This window comes from Saccopteryx leptura, chromosome 1 (genome assembly GCF_036850995.1).
Source record: "Saccopteryx leptura isolate mSacLep1 chromosome 1, mSacLep1_pri_phased_curated, whole genome shotgun sequence".
NCBI lineage: Eukaryota > Metazoa > Chordata > Mammalia > Chiroptera > Emballonuridae > Saccopteryx > Saccopteryx leptura.
Genome location: NC_089503.1, coordinates 236,794,068 through 236,817,686, shown reverse-complemented (window position 1 = coordinate 236,817,686; position 23,619 = coordinate 236,794,068). Strand labels below are relative to the sequence as shown.

General features: G+C 42.0%; 1 protein-coding gene across 3 annotated transcripts in view; it reads right to left on the bottom strand.

The window, feature by feature from the left end:
- GALNT7 (polypeptide N-acetylgalactosaminyltransferase 7) overlaps positions 1 to 23,619 on the bottom strand; it is a 143,056-nt gene that overhangs the window by 52,108 nt on the left and 67,329 nt on the right. For all 3 annotated transcript variants that reach the window (XM_066387899.1, XM_066387900.1, XM_066387898.1), the window contains exon 2: positions 12,372 to 12,832. In XM_066387899.1, coding sequence (XP_066243996.1) covers positions 12,372 to 12,832 — 461 coding nt within the window. The remainder of the gene's footprint in view (positions 1 to 12,371; positions 12,833 to 23,619) is intronic.

Here is a 23,619-nt window from a genome sequence, read left to right as displayed (position 1 = left end):
CCCCAAACTACGGCCCGCGGGCCACATGCGGCCCCCTGAGGCCATTTATCCAGCCCCCGCCGCACTTCTGGAAGGGCACCTCTTTCATTGGTGGTCAGTGAGAGGAGCATAGTTCCCATTGAAATATTGGTCAGTTTGTTGATTTAAATTTACTTGTTCTTTATTTTAAATATTGTATTTGTTCCCGTTTTGTTTTTTTACTTTAAAATAAGATATGTGCAGTGTGCATAGGAATTTGTTCATAGTTTTTTTTATAGTCCGGCCCTCCAACGGTCTGAGGGACAGTGAACTGGCCCCCTGTGTAAAAAGTTTGGGGACCCCTGATTTAAAGCCTTTGCCTGTCACCTGCATCTAACTTAGCTTTTCTCTTTAAAAAAGTGAAGGTACTGTAGTGTACTGTAATGCACCTCTAGCAAAGCATCACTAAGAAGGCAATGTGGTGTAAGAGCTGCATTTAAATCCCAGTGCAACTATCTTCTAGTACATAAACTTTGGATTATCTACTTCTCTGAGCCTCCGTTTCATCATCTAAAAATATAGTGACAAAAATATATGCAGTTTCAGTACGGTTATAAAGATTGGAGATAGTGTACTGAAGAACCTAGCACACTGCCAGACACATAGTAGCTGCTCAGTCAATGGACAGTGGTGCTGTTGATCCTTACTGTCATTTACTGAGGACCCTCTGTCTTCAGGGAACTAAGCACCATCACAGGGACAGAGATCATTACATGGAAATCAAAGACACAGCTTATTCTTCATTTAAAGCAACTGAGAAATATTTCTCCAAAACCATATAAAAATGTGTAAAAAACATGCCCTAGAACCGGAACCTGCCTTTTTATGTCCTTTTATGCCATGGGATATGTTCTAGCGCACCCTAAATTCCAGCCCTTCCTCTCCCCAGCCCCAATGCCTGGCACATGTCAGTGAAAGTAGAGACCAGCGCCACAATGCCAGAATATGATACATAAGGTCAAGAACCAGCCAAACCTCTACCTAGGTTGTTGCATTGTCTGAGAAAATAGACTCTTGTTTGATTTAAGTAAGAATATCTGATGCCACTTGCCTAGTAAGTTGTAGTTCATACAGACTTAAAAAAAAAAAGCTTTTAGAAGAGCGTTTCCCTCCACTCTCTTATTCAGAGAAGAGACCAGTGCTACAACTCTCCCCAGGATGGGCCTGCCTGCAGTGGAGCGGGAGCGCGTCTGGGCTCTGGGGGGAGCTCCTGCCTCACAAAGGAAGAAACGCAGAGGCTGGGTTCCCATTCCCTTTCACTGAAGACTTTACTAATCTTTCAAGTGACAGTTGTGCGCCTCCAGGGTCTGAAGAACGTAGTTTAGATTCTCAAATCTTCCTCCAGAGCCCTTTATCCTGGTTTTTGATTTGCTCACTGGGACTTGCAATTCTGGAGAAAGCATGAATGTTTTTCTTCTGATTCAAATGGCAGTACTAGATCTAAAATAAGTTACTAATTTATTAAAGATGTGATTTTCCTCCTACACGTTAACTACAAGATTCAGTGACAAGGAAAGTGAAGCTATGGGCCATTTCCCAGTGATACACTACAAGATATTACTGAATTAATTATATCTTTATATAATTTTAACTACTGTAGTTGGCTTGGCTTTTTTGCTTTATCACCTTATGTCATAAGAATGATGAAAGAGTAATTCTGTTTACAATACACTAAGTGCATTATTTTGCATATTTGGCTTAAAATGAGCAAAGATAAAGTGCATTTTTTTAAAGGTAATTAACTTGTAAGTGCATTCAAGAACTTGTACAACAAATTATTGATGTTATGACTTCTACACTCCTTGAGTAAGAAAAACAATTGGTGCTGACGACCCTGTTTCCCAGCTCTCTCCTAGGACTTGCCTTTATCATGGTGGAGCTGTCAAAGCTGCCCCACAGATGGAAGTGTGGACATCCACTTGAAACTCAGCCGCTGAGGAAGGAAGGCGCTGGCCTGGTTCATCTACTTGTGAAGACTTTCTTTGCTACTCTCCCCACACTTACCAATCCTACTTTTTGCTTCTCTATGAAACCAGTCTTTTTACCAGATATTCCAGAGACAAAAATCTACGTGTGTGTGTGTGTGTGTGTGTGTGTGTGTGTGAGAGAGAGAGAGAGAGAGAGAGAGAGAGAGAGAGAAAGAGAGAGAGGGATGAGGCTGTCATCTGGGGTTTTCACAGCCTACCGTGGCAGCAGTGAGACCTGGCTCTAAACGGGCTTTAGTTTCTCCCAGATGTGTGGCCTAATGTGAGTTCTCACTCACCAAGTGCTGTCTGTCTTTTAAAATTGTTGCTGTGCTTCTAGAATAAATGGAAAGGTTGATATTCTTCTTTTTCTTAAATGTTGGTTTTATGCTTAACAACTAACCAGCTAACCAGTTTCAGATAACTTACTAATTTCAGATGAGGAAAACACCTTCCATTATGACTGGTAGTCATACTACATCCAACACCCAGCGGTTTGGCTTGGACCACTCTTCAGGTACGACAGACACTTCTGCTACCATGCCATAGGCAGGGGTCTCCAAACTTTTTACACAGGGGGCCAGTTCACTGTCCCTCAGACCATTGGAGAGCTGCCAAATACAGTGGTCCTCTCACTGACCACCAGTGAAAGAGGAGCCCCTTCCAGAAGTGCACTGGGGGCTGGATAAATGGCCTCAGGGGGCCGCATTGCGGGCCGTAGTTTGGGGACTACGGAGATTTCTTTGTTCCTGAGAAACCTTCCCCTTTATTAAATTATGCTTTAAAAAAAAGAAAAAAGAAAAAAAGCAATAGCATTTAAAGGAAAAACAAGAACAGAACCAGAGCACTCAGGAAAATCAATCAGCATAGTTAAAATCGCCACTGACATTTACACTTTGCGTCACAATCCTTTAAAACCCAGGGATCTGTGATTTCCTTTTTGTAGGTCCTTGGAGACATTTGCTTCTACTACAAAGTAACTTTACCAAAAGAGTAGGATCCAGAGAGAGCCTTTTTCTTTTTCTTATTTTTTCCAAAGTGAGAAGCTGGGGGTGGGGGGCAGTCAGACAGACTCCTGCATGCCCAACTGGGATCCACCCAGCATGCCCACCAGGGGGCGATGCTCAGCCCATCTGGGGCATTGCTCTGCTGCAACTGGAGCCATTCTAGCGCTGGAGGCAGAGGCCATGGAGCCATCCTCAGCACCCAGGCCAACTTTGCTCCAATGGAGCCTTGGCTGCAGGAGGGGAAGAGAGAGAGAGAGAGAAAGGAGAAGGGGGAGGGTGGAGAAGCAGATGGGTGCTTCTCCTGCGTGCCCTGGCTGAAAAATCTAACCTGGGACTTCTACATGCTGGGCTGATGCTCTTGAGCCAACTGGCCAGGGCTCAGAGAGAGCCTTTTTCATCAGTTTCTTCTCCACTTCTCTGGATGCCTCCACAACTCCCCAGACAGCTTAGCACAGTGGCAAGTGTAGTGTATCTTGAGGCCACTAGACTCCTCCCATTTCTTGCACCAAAGAGAAATGCTTATGCAGGATTGTCAGTATTTTTCTTAGTCTTCATAAATATATTGTTATGGAGGTTACTTTCACTGTAAGAAACCTTGCCCTGATCACTTCCACATTCCTGATCACATTAACATGCAGGAGGAAATCCAGCACCCACCAGGACATCCACACTGAAACGATACCATTTCCTGTTTACTGAACACATGAGAGCCAGTCTGCCTCAAGGAAACACACATCAGAGTAACAGGCTGTGTCTAATGGCCGGGCCTTCCTCTCCTAGTCTGAGCTGAGCTACGTGTTCTGACATCCACATTGCACTGTGGCGTGTCTGGGTCTATTGGCAGATGCTCTCTTTGGTGAGGAATTAACAAGCTCTTAGCAGAGGACAATGACTAAACATCTTAAAATGACAGTTAGCTCTAAAACTAAGATGCTCCAGTAGGAGCGTAGAGACAAACATGCCTTCCTCTCCGTGTCAGTGCTCCTGATGGGTGGGAAACAGCCTGAAAAAACAAAAAGGCAAGGTTTTCCTGAAATTGCCTGTCACTGCTGCAGGATGTATGGGAGACCTAGTGGTGCCTCCATAAATATTTTCCTAACGAGCCTCCAGGGCAGTTATTCTAACTTTCTGGCTGAGGGTGGGGGTGGAGGCCAAGGATGCAAAACAGCCAAAACAAGCAACCTGAGCTTTTAATTTCTTTTTTTAATCAGGCATACTTTATGATTTTGTAACACTGGGGAGGGTGGATGAAGCTAAGTGTCTTTTTAACGGAGCAATTTAGAACATGACTAGAGAGTGGGAAGGACATTATCAGCCACAGGAGGGCTCGGCATTGGAAGCCTGCTTCCCCGGAGGCAGTGAGCCACACAGGGATGCTCTCGTTCTGGGGGAGAGGAGGATTCAGAATTGCTGCTGCTCTCTAATGGTGGCTTAGAGCAACAATTCACCTCTTCTTCCATTTTTTGTAGGTTTACTGTATGAATATGGTACCCTTCTAAAGTGCTGTGGAAACTGGGGGACATAAGCTACCCCCGAACACTAATAATTTCAATTTGACTAAATACATGTCTTGTTGTCAGCTAGGACCTTAAACAAAATCAGCTCTGCCCTCATTGGGAAAATCCCAAAGTGCAGTGTGTGTATGTGTGTCTGTGTCTGCATGTGTGTTAAGAAGAAACTAGGCATTGAACACAATATTCCTTTCAAGTTAATCTGGAAAACCTCTGAGCTCACAAAAAGTGGCGCCTAAGAGTAAAAAATTTCAGGCTAGTTCGAGAATAATAATTTTTGGATATAAAAGAAGCAACATGTTCATCATGGATCACCTAAAACCAATTTCAAATGTGCTTCCTACAGATTAGAGCTAAGGCTACCAAACTGCAGTTTGAAAAATGAGAATTATTTTGGGTAATCTATGAGAGAAAAGGATCATGTGTTAATAACTGTGATCAGTGTAGTTTGGATGGGGTCATAAGAACCACCATATATTCTGACAATAGAAACAGAACTAAGTACTGAAATGTATAGGCATATATGTGATTCTATGTGTATATATATATATATGCATATGATATGTATAGTATTCTAATAATTTATTTTAATCTCTTTGAGTGGGTCCTTAGAGTTTCAGTTAGCTCTAACTAAAACCCATGGGTCAGGACATGTACAAACTGAAATAAAAAAAACAACACTACAGCATTTCAACTAAATCAATGTTTTGAAAGTAGCATCTATTCTATAATTACAGCACTATATTCTCAATAAAGGTATCAAAGACAGCCTTTCACACGGATAAAAAAAGAAAAAAGCACATGGCCATAATTCACCTTAAATAAAATTAGTGTATAAATATAAGTATTTTGGAGTCAGGTAAGAAAAATATCTGATATATAAGGTATAGTGTAAATGCAAAGTATCTAAAAAAATACCTCAGTTTCCCATAGACAAGCTTAAGAAAGTTAATTTTAATAATTAATCATATTAATATTGGTATAGTTCTTAGAATTTTTGAAGCACCTTAATGTCTATTATTTTTTTGTAAATGCAACTAAAATAGCTTTTTAAATAATAGAAGTGCAGTAGGTATGTAGGAAAGAGGAAAGGTTAAATATTAAAAGCAAATGAAGTTGTTTAACGAGTAAAAATATTTCATTAATTTATCTGAAACAAAATCGTTTAGGTTATGCACCTCTCTGTCTGCCTTCTGGGGCTGAAAAAGGGCAAATATAATCTCCATGTGTCTACATCAGCAGTTAGTTCATAGTAAAGGAAATAAAACCCCCAACTTTATTAGAAGAAAATCTAATATATTCCCAAATAGAAATTTCTACCTTTTCCCACTAACAGGCTCCTCATCTTTTTTTTTTTTTTTTAGTGTGAGAGACAGAGAGAGACAGACAGACAGGGAAAGAGAGATGAGGAAGCATCAACTCATAGTTGTGGCACCTTAGTTGTTCATTGATTGCTTTCTCATCTGTGCCTTGACCGGGGGCTCCAGCAGAGCCAGTGACCCCTTGTTTAAGCCAGTGACCTTGGGCTCAAGCCAGTGACCATGGGGTCATGTCTGTGATCCCACGCTCAAGCCTGTGACCATGCGCTCAGGCTGATGAGCCCACGCTCAAGCCGGATGAGCCTTTGCTCAAGCTGGCAATCTCGGGGTTTCAAACCTGGGTCCTCACCGTCCCAGGCTGACGCTCTATCCCAGGGGTCCTCAAACTTTTTACACAGGGGGCCAGTTCACTGTCCCTCAGACCATTGGAGGGCTGGACTATAAAAAAAACTATAAACAAAGCCCTATGCACACTGCACATATCTTATTTTAAAGTAAAAAAACAAAACGGGAACAAATATAACATTTAAAATAAAGAACAAGTAAATTTAAATCAACAAACTGACCAGTATTTCAATGGAAACTATGCTCCTCTCACTGACCACCAATGAAAGAGGTGCCCTTCCAGAAGTGCGGTGGAGGCCGGATAAATGACCTCAGGGGGCCGCATGTGGCCCGCGGGCCATAGTTTGGGGACCCCTGCTCTATCCACTGCACCACCGCCTGGTCAGGTTGGCTCATGTTGACTGGCTCTGTGTGACTTCATCTAACACCAGGGAACAAAGTGATTTAGGCAATCAAGTTTTGGGCTGAGAAGGTGTTTCAATTCCATGTACCCTGTTTCTGTTAATGGCACCAGTCCTCTTTGTGTTACTGTGCTTCAGAGCTCTGGATTTATCTTTACTTTCTCCATCCACGCAATCAGCTGCCAAGGCTAACTCTTCTGTTCTCTTACATAGAGTCTCCTTGTTCTGGTCTGTAACCTTCACTGAAGTTCCCACTCTAATGCTAATGACCCTCTAAACAGGTCTCCACCCCATGACCCACTCTAAACACCTCTATCACTCTGATATTCCTGAAGTTCCCCCCTTTATAAACCTTCAGTAGGTCTTCCCTCACTACCAGATTCAGTGCAGGCTCTGTAAATAGCATTGTGGTCTTCTAAACATGACCCTTCCTATCAACTTTGTTTCTCTACCACACTTCCTGATCCAAGTAATGGATACCACTCGTTTTCCTCCTAGTCAATACCTATCTTCATGCCTCAACACTTGTAACCTCTTCCTGCAGGAACCCTACTCATCCTTCAGGCTCCATGCCTAGTGTGCCCTCCATGAAACCTTTTCTCACTCCCCTGTAACTCCACGTGGCCTCCCATTTCTCCGAACCATGTTGTTTTGCTCACGCCTTTCCTATGACTCTTATGCTATGGCAGGAGTCAGGAACCTATGGCTCGTGAGCCAGATGTGGCTCTTTTGATGGCTGTATCTGGCTCGCAGACAAATCTTTAATAAAAAAATAATACCGTTAAAAATATAAAACATTCTCATGTATTACAATCCATTCATTTCCTACCACTCATGTTCATGGTTGCTGGTGGCTGGAGCCAATCACAGCTGTCCTCTGAGACAACACCAAATTTTTATTGGATAAAGTGTAACGTACACTGGTCGTTGTATGGCTCTCACAGAATTACATTTTAAAATATGTGGCGTTCATGGCTCTCTCAGCCAAAAAGCTTCCCGACCCCTGTGCTATGGTATTCTTTCCCTCCTCCCTAGGGGCAGATGGCGAGCCCCTTGAAGGCAGGGGCTATATTTTTTCATTGTTGCAGTCGCTGAAGGGCTAGCACGGGGCCTTGCTTATTGGCCCTACTCAATATATATTGACCTGTGAAGAAAATCATATATGTTTTTTATAGAATATAAGTGTGAAGGGAAGTGAAGTCATTCTTGGCTCAAATCTTAAAAAAAAAAAAAGAAGAAGGCCTCCAGTTCACTCAAATACTGTTACTCACTCTTAACAAGTCATCAACAGCCAGTAAATTACTCAGCCAGAGAATGTAATTCAAAGCTGTAACATACATAACTATGAGTCATGCTGGCAGCTGGGCAGTTCTGTCCTGTTTGTAAGGAAGAGAACATTCATCTGAAAAGACTATGGAACAGCAACAAAAATGGATGAGCTAACCCCACTGTCAGATGTCATAGCTGGACAAACTGCCCAAAGCACTGGTTTCTAAGCACGGCAGGTGGCCCATTTATATGTATGACAGAGGCAAAAGGATAAGGCTGATAAGGCCTATATTCTAAAGCTTCAGAAAGTCAGCAATGCCAAGCCAGTCTCTGATGGGCTCCTTGTAGTGTGTTCTCCATGAGGGACGAGTGTGAGGGAGGGTGTATGTGTGTGACATAGATGTATCCTTTCTTTTCCACTTGTTACCAGTAAAAGCAGAAAAGTGCTAATATGCACATTAGAGACAAGATGCAAAATTTAGGGGCGTTTTTTTCGTTCCTGGCCTTTTTCTTTTAAAAAAATTCTTCATGACTGTCCACATTCTAATTTATAAATAACTCTCCTTAGAAATTATTCATTACTCTATGTTAAATTTTAAATGTTCTAGGAGGAATAAAGCCTATTTCATTTTTTAAGAAGTGTAAGAAAGAATCAAGTTTAAAAATAATCTGGATCCAGTTTTCAAAATGTTTCTGGGGGTTATTATATTTGAGTAATTTTTTTTTTTTAATTTTTCTGAAGCTGGAAACGGGAAGGCAGTCAGACAGACTCTCGCATGCGCCCGACCGGGATCCACCCGGCACGCCCACCAGGGGGCGATGCTCTGCCTATCCGGGGCGTCGCTCTGTCACAACCAGAGCCACTCTAGCGCCTGGGGCAGAGGCCAAGGAGCCATCCCCAGCGCCTGGGCCATCTTTTTGCTTCAATGGAGCCTCGGCTGCGGGAGGGGAAGAGAGAGACAGAGAGGAAGAAAGGGGGGGGGTGGAGAAGCAAATGGGCACTTCTCCTGTGTGCCCTGGCCGGGAATTGAACCCGGGACTTCTGTACGCCAGGCCGATGCTCTACCACTGAGCCAACTGGCCAGGGCCTATATTTGAGTAATTTGACGTATAAAAATAGTTCCTCACTAGCATAGATTTTTAAACATAGACTTAGAAGAATCTGCTGCCTTGGGTCCTTTAATTTGACTGGAGACACATACTTACAGGACTGGTACACAGACACACGCAGTAATACTATTTCTATGTACTACTTCAGTCGGGCAAGAAGAAAGAACATGGGGAATAACTGGCAAGGCACGGGGTGAGGAAGGAAGAAAGATAAGAGAAAAGAAGGAAGAAAAGGGATGCAATGAGGAAAGGAATGGAGAAAGGGAGGAAGGGAGGGGAGAACGGGAGGAAGGAAGGGAGAATGGGAGGAAGGAAGGGAGAATGGGAGGAAGGGAGAGTAGAATGGGAGGAAGGAAGGGAGAATGGGAGGGAGGGAGAGTAGAATGGGAGGAAGGAAGGGAGAATGGGAGGAAGGGAGAGTAGAATGTGGGAAGGAAATTGCAGGAGAGCAAGGCAGACTTCAAGATATGGAAAGGTTGCAATTGGTGTGTCTGAAATCATCAAAGGAGAGATGAAGGCTTTGTCACTGTGGAGGGTACAAGTAAAAGCAAGATGAGGCAGACACAGTGTGTGGCACTATGTGTCCCAAAAAACAGGCATCAAAGTTAAATAGTAACTGAACACATTCAAATGTGACAAGATATGTGACCTGAAAAAAGTGCCACATCAATACAAACAGCCAATACAGTTAAGTTTCTAACTATCAGGCCCATGATAAAAGCTTTTAATTTATTATGTCACTTAAGTCTAATGCCAATCCTTAGAGACAGGTATTGTTAGACCTATTTAAGGTGTAAGTACTTGAGGGTTAGAGAGGGTAAGTAACTGGTCTAAGATCTCATATCGGGTATTGGAGCCAAGGTTGACTGAAGCCCTGGAAGATTTTATCCATCTACCTATCTATCCACCCACCTGCACACCCACACATCCATCCATTTTCTCAACAGATATTTACCAACTAAGTACTACCAAGGTCCTAGTTGTCAGTTACTCAAAGTAGCTGGTGAAGAAAGTGTATCATCTAGTAAGAGTAGTAGTCAATAAACAAAATAAATCAATATCTAATTATAAAACTTGATAAATGCTAGGAAAGAAATGGCCAGAGGACAGTAACAGAAAATAAAGCAGGGCATTACCAAATTAGATAGGGTGGTGAGAAAGACTCTGACTGAGACCTACAGGATGGGGAGGAGCCAGCCTTAAGAAGGGAAAAATCCCTCACGGAGGAGAGAAGAGCGCGTGCAAGGAGCCGGGAGAAGCCAGCACCGCAAGCCGTGGGCCAGCAGGGTCACAGCATGGGGCCTGCTGCTGCTTAGGAGTTTGGGTTTTATTTCAAGTACCTTAGAAAGGCAAAGAATGGTTTAAGATAAGCTACATTGGTGGGTCCAACACCACCCTGGCTCCTGTGTAAGGTAGGAGGCAAGAGTAGGAATGGAGAGATCAGGAAGGAGGCCCTTGCAGGGTTCCGAGAGACATGGTGGCTTGGACTTGGGTGGTGGCAGTGGAGATGAAAGAGCACTCGGATATGACCAGAGACATATTTTGGTGGTGGAAACAAGAGACTCTGTAGACATAACAGATGTGAGGGCTGAAGGGGAAGGAGAGCCCTATATATAGCTAGCTGTCTTTAATGTCATTTGATTTTTCTAGCATATTTCTTACATAGAAAGTGAGCTAGATTTATACTGGTGTTTTAAAAGACACATCTTTTATAAACCATTCATGTGCTGCGATCTCAGTTTCTGCACTAAGCTCGCCCTCTGAGCGTATACTGCACTGCGGCACACTGACGTACCTGAGGGGTGCTATGGAGGAGAGAGGAGGGCTTCCACGCCACACCACCTTGGCTTGAATCACAGCTTTACCACTTTGCTAGGCAAACACAAGAAAGCACAACTCAAAGCCTCAGACTCGACATACACAGGTAAGGTCTCTCTTACAGTTCGGTTGTGAGAATTAAATGAGATAACTTAACAGTGATGAGAATGCCATCAAGAGATTCTCAGAGAACCTGTAAAGAGATGAGTACTGTGACTGAGTGTTGCATTTTAGATGACGGGACACACTCCAGATGAGGGACTGCAGATCCTGTTATGGGTCCTAAAGGGTACATGCCTGGCAGTTCTGGCTCTGTAATAACTTTCTTCTCCCTCCTGACTTGAACGGTTGCCAAACAAAATACAAGACACCTAGTTAAATCTGGATTTAAGATAAACAATACTTTTTTAAAAAGTATGTCTCACATACTGTTTGGGACATACTTATAGTAAATGTTTTTCATTGTTATCTGAAATTCAAACTTAACTGAATCACTTCTATTCTTATTTGTGAAATATGGCAACCTTTTGACTAGGTAAATTTCTACTTTGATTAGGAAAAAATTGCTCCAAGAGCCTTCCTTAGTCCCTTCAGATGTTCTAACTCTTCTCCCTATAAGAGAATATGCCTCTCGCCATCACGGCTCTGTATTTCTAAGCCTTCTACTTTTCCCACATGTCATTCACCCTCTCTCACACCTACCGAGAAATACATGAGCGTCCAGAGTCTACTGAGTGGCACTATATTAGGTACAGAATGTTACTCTGTGGTCAGAAAGAATGCTGCTGTTTGTGTGTGCGTGCATGTGCCATGTTAACCTCTAAAGTGAAGATTTGTTAAAAATGCATCATCAGGAATACATTTTGAGAGTTTTCTAGTAGCAGTGAATTAAATATGCATCTGCATTAATGGACACCATTTAGATCCTAGAGGAGTAGAACCGGTTATTGAATAAACTGAAAGAGAAAAGCTTTGAGTTCATTCAATAATCACCAGCTATCAAAAGCTAAGACTTGGAAATCCTTTATTTTAAATTAAACTACATGAAATGAGTTTGGAAGTTTAGGCTATAGTTTTATCTGTCTGAGTGCTCCTTTTGCAGACTCAGGAGTCTCAGTGCTGAGGGGAAAATGAAAGGAAACATAAAATACCTAGTTAATTATATGAGACATTTAGGACAGTGTTACTATGTGCTATTGTCTCTCGACAAGGTAAAGAGCTAGATCCAGAATGAAAAGTAACACACCAAGAAAACTTTGTTATTAGGTTGTCAGTTGAACTAAATAAAGTATTTAATAGTGGATTTACATCCTGGTACAAGCTCATTTTCTCATTGTGGACTGGTAACAAAAAGTTCCCAGACCGGTGTCAGTCTGGGGACCCAATTTTGAGTAGGACTCATGAGGAAGATCCCAGAATTTTATACGTCATACCTTCAACATCCCGACATGAGTGAAGAGATCTTTTCCTTCTGGCCTTTTGCAGACCAAAGATCCTCTTACTTCCTTGAAATAAAGGCATAAATCTTTTCTCCATTCTAAGCATCTAACTAAGTATCTATCAAAACAATAGCTGCCCCAATTTTAGAAAGAAGAGGATGTGTGCTTACTCTTCTTGTCGTAAGTCATTGACGCTGCGGTCCAGTGAGATCATGTCACTTGCCACCATGTTAAATCCAAACTCTTTAATGCTGGCTTGAACTGCATGTTTGAATTCTGGTCCCAAAACCAATGGCTTGGCATTCTCTCCAGGGCCACCAACCACTCCATGAGGCTCAGGTTCTTTGGGCTCAAAGTTACCGAGGGTTCCTGGGCGTAGCACAGGATCATGGTAGGTGAATGTCTGAGGCTTAAAAGTGAGATACTGCCTCTGAATTATGTCTTTCTGGTTCTCTCCTCCAGCATGGCGCTCTTGTTCATTTTTGGCCTTGTTTTTTCTTCTAATAGACTCTAAGTCCACTTCTACTCCTTCAACGTGAGGCCATGGTACCACAGGTTTGAATCTGTCATCCCCAGGAACTAATCCATTGCCTCCTCGGTTAGGCATGGGAATATTGACATCTCTGTCTTCCTATACAAAAGGGAGGGGGGATATACAATGAGTACATGAAGGCAAACCACAGCAGAGTTTATGATATCAATTTTCAACAATAAAATGGTTGAAAGCAGGTTGAAAGCATGAACCAGAAGCAGGACTTCCAATTAGAAGATATCTTTCAGGGAGGGAAGGGCATGCCAAGAAATGACTATTTCCCTGCCTTACCTTCCCAAACTAAATGAAGGGATGCACTATTTACTTCTCTCCTTCTAAACCTAACTCTCCTATGGCTTAGAGCAATGGCATTCTAGGACCCTTGACAAAGGCAGACACTTAATACGTCATGTTATACAGTATATGACTTTCCCAGCTTACTGGTGTATGATAAATATGGCTCTGTGTCATTAACATACAGTATAGCCATATGGTGGCAGTGGTATGAGATGCCACTCATCATTAGGTTGGCTTTGTTCCTTTTATTGCAGAGGAACAAGGCGGGGATATGCACTCAACAGCCCCAATTTGGTATTTTCTACTCAGTAAGACCTCAGCTGAACTGAAAACCATTTTTTAAAAAGCTCTAATAACTGTAACCAAGTCATTTTGGGCTTCTGCATTATACCCAACCCCTGCCCAGGTAAAAATAGATTTTGCGCGTAAGTAGACTCAGTGAAGGCTGCCCCCCCCTTTCTGTCTGGACCCTCCTCATCATGTGTGTGATCTTTCAGTCTGGATCCACAGTGCTTTTGCCCTGAAGTATTTACTGTATGTGATGTTTCTGCTAAATCAGGACGATTCTTTGCATGAAGAAGCAGTGTTCTCAACTAAAGCATCACTCCAGTGACTTTAAAAAATACTGATGTCCTCCCCCCCACTCTGTGATTTAATTGATCTGGGCACTCAGATTTTTAATAGCTCCCAGGTGATTTAACCATGCAAATGAGCCTGAGAACCTCTAGCTTAAAGGGAGAGCCGCCAGCTATAATTAGACAAGGGGATTACTGAGTATGCACAGCCCTGGCAAGGGGCAAGGTGAACTTAGAATGCCTGCAAAATAGGCAAGCTGGTCTGCCGCCTCACCCCACGCCAACATGCTGTGATCCTTTAACACAGTAGATTCAAAATAGAATTATATGTTTCTACAGTGTTGGAGCTACCTTAAAAATAAAAACTTTGCTCTGAAAGGTACAGAAGTAAGGCTGTAGGTGTGATGTTCACAGGTAGGTTGCTATTTACTGGTAGTTTATTTAGTGACAAAGATCTCTTTTTAGAAAGTCAGTTAATTCAAATGTGAATTGAGTTGAGGTTGACGTTTTTGGTAAGGACTAACTAAGAACCGATTTTAGAGAGTTCAGAAATGAATTTTTAAAATTTATCCATTTGTTTAGTTAGTAAAGCATAAGATAAAAAAAAATTCAAAGAACTCAAAAAGGCATCTAGTAAAAAGCGTTTTCCCACTGACCTTCTGTAGAGGCTGCCATCGTTTCTTGTCAATCTCTCTAAAGATGTTATATGCTTGTATAAACAGACATATGTATAGACAACAAGAAAAAAATTTTAATGGGACAAAGATTGTAATTGGCTCATTAATTAAAAGGGGAATTTGTAGGATGTTACAACTGGTCCCAAAAGGTAAATTCAGGGAACAGACAAATATATAAACATCACGAATACCGAAGAGGGAGCGCTCCTAACCACTTCTGGTTTGGCACTGCCTGACTGGAAAAGATCTTCAATGAAATAAAATCTTAAAATAAAAAGCCTTCAAAGAATTTACAAATATATGCAAAACTTGTAAAATTGGTTGTTATCCAGAAGGCAATATCCGATTGCATTCCACAGTACACAATTTCCTTTTCAATGGACAAGAACCTTTTGTATTACTGTCAGTTTTCTATCTTCACAGGATTGTAAAATAGCTCAAAGATAATAAAAGTAAGACATGACTTAGCTGAGTCAGATAGTAATCCTTTTGGTCCATTTCAAAGTTCTACAATTTTCCTCCAATAACACAAAGCTAAATATAAAATGCCACACTCAGTCTGATTCCATAAATATGATGCCTTTCTTCAGGCATGTGTTCTAGGTAGATAAGTCTTTTGGATCTGGCCTTTCTGATTGGTACGCCCTCCAGGAGGGACTTAGCTGGAGCCTGACCTGTGAGCCCGACTAGGAGGCAGAGGTGCAGAGGCAGGAGGCAGACCAGCCAGAAACCTTGTACTCACTCATGAAGGACGGAAGGTTCTGTGAGAAGTAACTCATCCTCAGGGGAGGAAGCCAAGCATGACTGTAACAGAGATGTAGGCACCAAAGCAGGTATGTGATAGTGAGGACAGAAAGTGTCCATCTCTCCAATTTCTCTCCTGGCTCTTTCCAAAATCATATTCAAGAATGACAGTGTTGTCAACAAAATAAAGAAATCGTTATAATACTCTTAAGATATTGTAGCCAAGTTGTTGATGTTGAACCAAATACAACACAAAAAGGAGAAACACATTCTCCCCACTTCAATTTCTCAAATCAAGTCTCCAAGTAAATCAATAGCTGGGGAGGTAAAAAAATGAAGGGAAGGAAATGTCAAAAAATACAGAAAAGCAGAATGAACAGGCCATCAGATGTCAACATCCATCATCACCACAGCATCCACTATGTTGCCTAACAGTCCACAGGGAAAAAAATCATACACTAGAAGAATAAGGAACATCACAGTACATGAAATCAAGAAAGCAAAATTGTGAAATATGTAGTATGGGGTAGGGTGGCCTACACTAACATAAAAATTGAAAATTTAAATATTTCTCAAATTCAGCCACCTCAACCAGAGAATACTGAATAGACTCAAACATCATGCTTATCTTCCTCCACAAGTTGTTTCGATCTTTTCTCGACTTAAGGGTTCTTTGTTTAAATTTTAACTTTGGTATTCTGTATAGTTCTGTTAAAAGTCTACCTGTCACCCACCCTCATTGTGGGTTATCTCTTTCTCTTCCAAGCTTGGTGAGCAAGCTTACTGATCACTCCTACCTCCATTCTCTCAATCCACACCACACTTCTGATCTCCGGACCTTACAGTCAATTGCTTCCTGAACATTTCTACTTATATCAACCTTGTACCTCAATTTAAGGGACCCCAAATTGAACTTAACACTGACCCCACATCACAAACGTGTTTCTGTTACTGTCTTTCCTACTTTGGGCATAAGAATCACTCTCTACTCAACTGATCAAGTACAAACCTGCACCTTATCCTCACTTCCTGTTCTTTTATCTACCCGACTGCCATCCAATCATTTAATTATTCCTGTCAATTCTATCACCTGTGTAGCTCCAAAACCTGGCTGCTTCCCTCCATTACCTTCACTGGTACTTCCTTAGTTCAGGCCACCCTCACCTCCTCACAGGATTACTACAATAGCAATAACAGTGATAATTACAACCACTATGGTCTAAGTGCTTCACACATATTAACTTATTTAGTCCCAAGAGCGGGGTTCCACAGTTATCCCCATTTTACAGAGAATCTTGACAGAGAAGTTACCTAACATTAGAATCAGTACATGCTGGGGTCAAAATTTGAATCCAGGCAGTCTGGCTTAAAAGCCCATGCTCTTAGTTAACCACTATGCTTTAGTGCTTCTCTCTCTCACTTTTTAAAATTTGGTGAGAGGAGGAAGGGAGGCAGAAATAGAATCCCGCATATGCCTTGACCGGGATCCACCCACAAGCTCACTAGGGGGTGATGCTCTGCCCATCTGGGGCATTGCTCCATTGCTTAGCAACCGAGCTCTTCTTAGCACCTGAGGTGGAGGCCATGGTACCATCCTCAGCATCTGGGACCAATGGCTCCAATCGAGCCATAGCTGTGGGAGGGGAAGAGAGAGAGAGAGAGAGAGAAGTGAGAAGGAGAGGGGTGGAAAAGCTGATGGGTGCTTCTCCTGTGTGCCCTGATGGGAACTCAAACCCAGGATATCTACACACTGGGCCAACACTCTACCACTGAGCTAACTGGCCAGGGCCTACTGCTTCTCATTCTAACGCATGCACTTATTCTCTTCATTACTTTTTCTACCCAGCAGCCACAGTGACCTCTAAAACTGAAATAGGAATATGTTACTTTCCCTGTTTACAACACTCCACCATGGCCCCCTTCCCTTAGTATGTATCCTCTTGACAAGGTGAATAAAGCTTTTCAGGCTCCAGTCTGCACTTATTTCTCCTACCCGCTTGAGCAGGGACTGGTTAACTTTCTCTGTGAAAGGGCCAAGTAGTAAATATTTTAGGCTTTGCAGACCATAGGGTCTCTTGCAATTATTTAAGTCTGCCACTATACTGCAAAAGCAGCCACAGATAATGTGTTAATGAATGGATATGCTTGTATTCCCTTGACACTTTATTTACAAAGACAGGCGATGGGAAAGATCTGCCCCTCCCCAACCCCCACACCAGACTCTAAGTTCTATGAAAGGGGAGAGACTGTGCCACCATTGCTTTCCCAATGCTTATCCTGGCATGTAGGTCCTTAATAAATACTTACTGAATAGGCCCTCACTGGTTGGCTCAGTAGTAGATTGTTGGCCCAGCGTGTAGAAGTCCCGGGTTCCATTCTCAGGGCACCCAGGAGAAGCAACCATCTGCTTCTCTACCCCTCCTTCTTTCTCTCACTCTCTCTCTCTTACTCCCACTCCTGCAGCCATGGCTCAATTGGTTTGAGCAAGTTGGCCCCAGGCACTGAGGATGGCACCATGGTTTTGTCTCAGGCATGAAAATAGTTCAGTTGCTGAGCAACAGTGCAATGGCCCCTGACAGGCAGAGCATCACCGGGTAGGGGGCTTGCTGGATCGGGGTGCATGAGGGCATCTGTCTCTCTGCCTCCCTGCCTCTCACTAATAAAAAAATTTTTTTTAAATACTTACTGAATAAATAAATGAATCCTAAATATTTTGGTTATGAAAGAGACTGAGGGCCCTGGCCGGTTGGCTCAGTGATAGTGTCAACTCGGCTTATGAATGTCCTGGATTCAATTCCCGGTCAGGGCACACAGGAGATGTAATCGTCTAGTTCTCCACCCCTCCCCTTCCCCCTTCTCTCTCTCTATTTCTCTTACTCTCTCACAGCCATGGCTCAATTGATTGGAGCATGTTGGCCCTGGGTGTTGAGGATGGCTCCAGGCAGCTTCTGTCTCAGGTGCTAAATACAGCTCGGTTAAGAGCATGGCCCCAGATGGGCAGAGCATCAGCCCCAGATGGGGGCCAGGTGGATCCTGATAAGGGCACATGCGAGAGTCTGCCTATCTCCCCTCCTCTCAAACAAAAAAAAAATACTGAGAAGAAAAAGGGAACAGAGGATGGAGACTATGGAATGTGAAAGAGGGGCTTAGATATCCTTTCTGGCAATACTTTATGAATTCATCAAGAGAATGGAATGTAACTTTATGTTCTCTGCACAGCACTGCACTCTTAATAATGCTATGTAATACCAGAAAAACTGAACTCACTCATTTCTCAAAGCCTGTATGTCATTAATTCTGAAGGCAGAACCAAATATGAGAATTGTCTGTCTAGTCCCAAGTCAATTAAGAATTATCATGTCAAATCTTAATGTTATATGACTGAAAGAATGGCTATACAGCAGTATAATCACTCAATTCCCCTGAGAAGAAAAACTACTTACTCCTTCCTGAGAATGAATGAAAATTACCAGATGCCTTGTGACTCATGGGTACCGTGATACCTTCACAAGCACCAGCTGATTTACTGTAGAGTCAAAATCAATGAATCCCTGGAGACTAGAAATGGAAAAGGGAATCAGCAGATAATCTTCCAAGATCAGTATGGTCATAAAGGTGGAAGTGTATAAAAAAATATAACCACTTATCACCAGATGAAAATGTGGGATATCAGAAATTAGATCAGATTATTTACTCTTCACCTTATAATTAACAAAGTTCCTCACTCCCATGTCTTATTTATGTATGATATTTGTCCAAGATGGTCGTGCCTTGGTAGAAATGGTATTAATATGAAGGGATTTAGAAAAATAGTCTTTAGAGACAGTGAAAATAATAGAGTCTTGTTTGGATTTGATATTATAAGTAATCCCGGAAAACTAAGCTCTTAATAAATTTCTGTAGTCATATAATCTTTTGAAACCTAACAGTTTAGCTTTAGGAAGTGGCCACTGCTAATAAGATGCACATTATTTGGTTATCATTCTGTATGCACCACAGAACTTAAAAATGTAACAAGTCAGCCCTGGCCAGTTGGCTCAGCAGTAGAGCATCCGCCTGGTGTGTGGAAGTCCTGGGTTCAATTCCCAGCCAGGGCACACAGGAGAAATGCCCATCTGCTTCTCCACCCCTCCCTCTCTCCTTCCTCTCTGTCTCTCTCTTCCCCTCCCACAGCCGAGGCTCCATTGGAGCAAAGTTGGTACAGGTGCTAAAGACGGCTCCACGGCCTCCACCTCAGGCAATAGAATGGCTCTGATTGCTGTGGAGCAACACTCCAGACAGGCAGAGCAATGCCCCCTGGTGGGCATACCAGGTGGCTCCCAGTCTGGCGCATGCGGGAGTCTGTCTGTCTGCCGCCCCCCACTTCTCACTTCGGAAAAATACAAAAAGAAATGTAATAAGTCAAACTTAATGATATGGTTCAAAAACCCTCTTGCTAAAAACAACAAAACAAACAACAAAACCCTTTTTTTTAGAAAAAACATATCAGCATCCTTTCTCTAGTTGCACTTACTCATCTTGAAGCAGCAGAAGAAACAGGACTGAGAGAGCAGAGAGGGAGGCGGTGAATCAGAGAGGTGCTGCAGTTCAGATGCAATGGGGTGGTGTGTGGCTGGGCCTCCAGACTCTCACCAACGTGTGGCAGGATGTGGGTGGGAGTGGGGGTGCTCCAGCCTCAGTGCCTTTGATACTCTCTGGTGACCTAGAGCACGATTCTAAGCTGATTTGTTCCCTGCTGACATTTTATGCTAAAAAAATGTCTGAATACCATCCAGTCTTACTGCTTTCACAGGACTGAGTTGGCTGCATTGGGAGTCAGTGGCCCTATTGGGCATGGGAGGAGGGACAAGGGTCAAGTAATTTGTCTTTGCTTAATCTGGGTTTAAAATGAATAAACCCAAGATTAAATAGAGACCTTATCAGTCCTTGAATAGTTAGGGTATCCTCTCTTATCGAAAAAGACCTTATTCCAAGTCTGTACATTTAAAGACCATAAACTAGGAAGAGATTTGAGGACAATGGCAATGTCGCTGTTAGTAACTATGACAAAACTGAAAATAAAGAAGGATGTGGCTTATCAGCAAGAAAACGTACTACATTCTGATAGAAGGATTATCTCCCAAAAAAGACAGACTCAGGAGAAATTCTCTCCCTTCTTCTCCTTGCTCCTTTCTTTCTCTCTTCTTTCTCCTCCTCCTTTTTTCCCTCTAAGTCCCAGGCCAGGACATAGGCCAGAAGGTAACAGGAAGGACAAAACAGCATGGCCGACATCACAGTAACTGCTCCACCAAAACAGATCAGGTCAGCAACTCTATCTAGTACCATAAATTAGACTTTGGCAGGAAAACCACCAGTCCACGGCTAAGTACTACACAATAAGCCAGCCTGACCCAGACTTACTCTAGGGACTGAAACACTGAGACTTTGGACTGTGGAGATCTGCTATTACATAATAGCTAGTGATGATTCCTTTTATTTTTGTTCTCTCAAAACTTATGATATATATACTATGGCAAGCACAGTTACAAACAGGTAGATTAGTACTGCAGTTTTAACCACCTCCTGGAAAGATTTTACCAGGTTCATAAAAGGGCACTATGAGTCAATTAAATGCCACCCCTCCTTAACCAAATAAGCAAAATATCAAATACAGGATAAAATACAGATCTATCCTCTACTATTGTGAATAAACTGAATTTAATAGGTATTTTTCTAAAAGTTGGCTCTATCACATTTTTGAACATTATAAAAGAGTCTCCCAATAAATCTCATAATTGTGCAACTGGTTAGTGAGCATTTGTGGATCTAGATTTTCACAAGATCTTAAAGCAGCATCCATCTGCACTGACACAATAATTGTCTGACGATCTCCACGTGCATCCCGTAGAATGAAAATGGTCACACACAGAATACAGACATGGCAAATTTTAAGTCTTGAGCTCTATTCCCCAATTTAAACATAGTTACTCACCCTTCACTCGGATGAGACAAAATGAGTTTGTAATTTGCCTGAATTAAATTACGAGAAAACTAAAAGTATTGAAAGTATTATATTTTCAGTAGAAAAATACCAGCTATTTTTGGGCAATCAACTATTGAATTATTGAAAATAATATGATGAAGGCTATTTAACAGTATTTACATTTTCTGATGCCTGGAATGAGCTCTTAGTCTATCCTGGTCCAAGCACCTTTTTTGGGTCCACTCCCTCTGGAGGTGGTGAATTGCATTTTCTTCTTCTTCTTCTTTTTTTTTTTTAAAGATTTTATTCATTTTAGAGAAGAGAGAGAAAGAAAGAGAGGGAGAGGAAGAAAAGGGGGGAGGAGTAGAAAACATCAACTGCTATATGTGCCTTGACCTGGCAAGCCCAGGGTTTTGAACCTCAGCAATCCAGGTCGACGCTTTATCCACTGCGCCACCACAGGTCAGGATGTGAATCCCATTTTTAAGCGGAAGGCAAAGGCATGACTGTCATCCTGGCAATTTCTAAGCCACAAGGGCTTTCTCCTCCAGGTAAATGATAAAACCTGGATGCTTAAGAGTGAAAAACTCTCATTTCTTCTAAGCATTTAAAATCATCTAAGAAACTCAGCAAGGGTTAAACAAGTTTTTTCCCACCAAGTTAACTTATTTTCAACTTAGTATTTAAAAATACTGAAACATGCTTCAAATGTTCTATCTTTTGACGATAATTATGCACTGATGGTATCCCAAGTTATAAATTAGTGCGTGTCCAATTTCCGTGGTCATCTCTATTTCAAGTACATAGATACCACAGTAAGTTTTTGACATTTAATATCATTCATATAATTGAATAATATATGTGAGTATACTTTTTATTTCTAAGAGAAGGCAACTTTTCATTCAGGGTTCAGGAAAATCACTCGTCAACTGACAAGAAATATCACCTTTATTTCAGTAGAACCCATATTTAATGAACAATTATGAATTTATTTATAGGATATACATTTATTCAAAATGTTTCTGTGATAAAAGGCTATCCTAAAAAGGAAAATAAATATAAAAATATTCTGATTTTTATGTTTGATCTTTTATACTGTAGATTATTCCAGTGATTAAAGACAGTTTAAAGGTGGTTTTGACAGTGATATAAGTATGCATGGGTAATAGTACATTACATTTCTTCAGAAGTAGATAGCATTTAAAATGAAATTTAGTTCAACCAACTAAAGTGATTGAATTGCTTAAAACTGTGATAATATTTTTAAAATTTTTATTTATTTTTATTTTATTTATTCATTTGAAAGAAGAGAGAGAAAAAGAGAGAGAAGTGGGGAGGAGCAGGAAGCATAAACTCCTTTATGTGCCTTGACTGAGCAAGCCCAGGGTTTTGAACCAGCGACCTGAATTCCAGGTCAATGCTTTATCCTCTGTGCCACCATAGGTCAGGCTAAAAAAAATTTTAAAACCATGTCAATGAGGTATCAGGGTATATTGAAAATTTCTTAGTAATAAAAACTGTCAGTTTTCAACATAAACTAAAATTACAATTGAATAAAGGGAATTTCACACATAATCCATCTCTGTACTAACACTATAATCTCTAAGGTTCTACTGTGTGAATGTTAAACTACCATTTAAGTACCTGTTGGTTCAAGTCAACAGTTCTAAACTCAGGAATGGGCTCCAGGTAACCTCCCTGCCTCCCTCCACAGTCCAGTGAATATTTCCAGCACCACTCTGCCCACGCTGCCTTAGTATTCATTTACGTATTTCTTCCCAGTTAGACTGAGGGCTCTCGGAGGATGTGAGAGGATGTGAGAGTGCATTATGTATCTGTGTGTCCCAAGAACCGAGCAGACAGTCACTGCTCAGGGCATGTTTCTTCACAGACTAAGAAAGTGGACAATACTAGCTAGGGGCCATCTGTACATTATGACCCTGTTGAAATATAAACTGACTTTGAATCCACTGTCTTATGCCACTGCTTGGCTTGGTTTAAGCTAGCATTTGGGGAATCCAAATAAGATAACTAAAAACATTACTCTCCTACAAATCTAAAATTTGAACAATCCTTTCCCTTTTAGTTTTTTCTCTCTTCAGATTTGGATAAACCATGCATGTCTGCACGTGAAATTTGGAAAATAAGTACTCTATTTAAACATGAGAAAGTAAATACTTGGGTGGCAGTCTTGGTTCCTCTAGGCCAGTGGTCCCCAACCATTTTGGGCCACAGACCAGTTTAATGTCAGAAAATATTTTCATGGACCAGCCTTTAGGGTGGGTCGGATAAATGCACAAAATAAAATTATGCAACCGGCGTAAAAACTGTGGTATTTTTTTTTTTTTTTTTTGCTTTTTTGAAGCTGGAAACGGGGAGAGACAGTGAGACAGACTCCCGCATGTGCCCGACCAGGATCCACCCGGCACGCCCACCAGGGGCGATGCTCTGCCCACCAGGGGGCGATGCTCTGCCCCTCCGAGGCGTCGCTCTGCCGTGACCAGAGCCACTCTAGCGCCTGGGGCAGAGGCCAAGGAGCCATCCCCAGCGCCCGGGCCATCTTTGCTCCAATGGAGCCTTGGCTGTGGGAGGGGAAGAGAGACACAGAGAGGAAGGAAGGGGGGGGGGTGG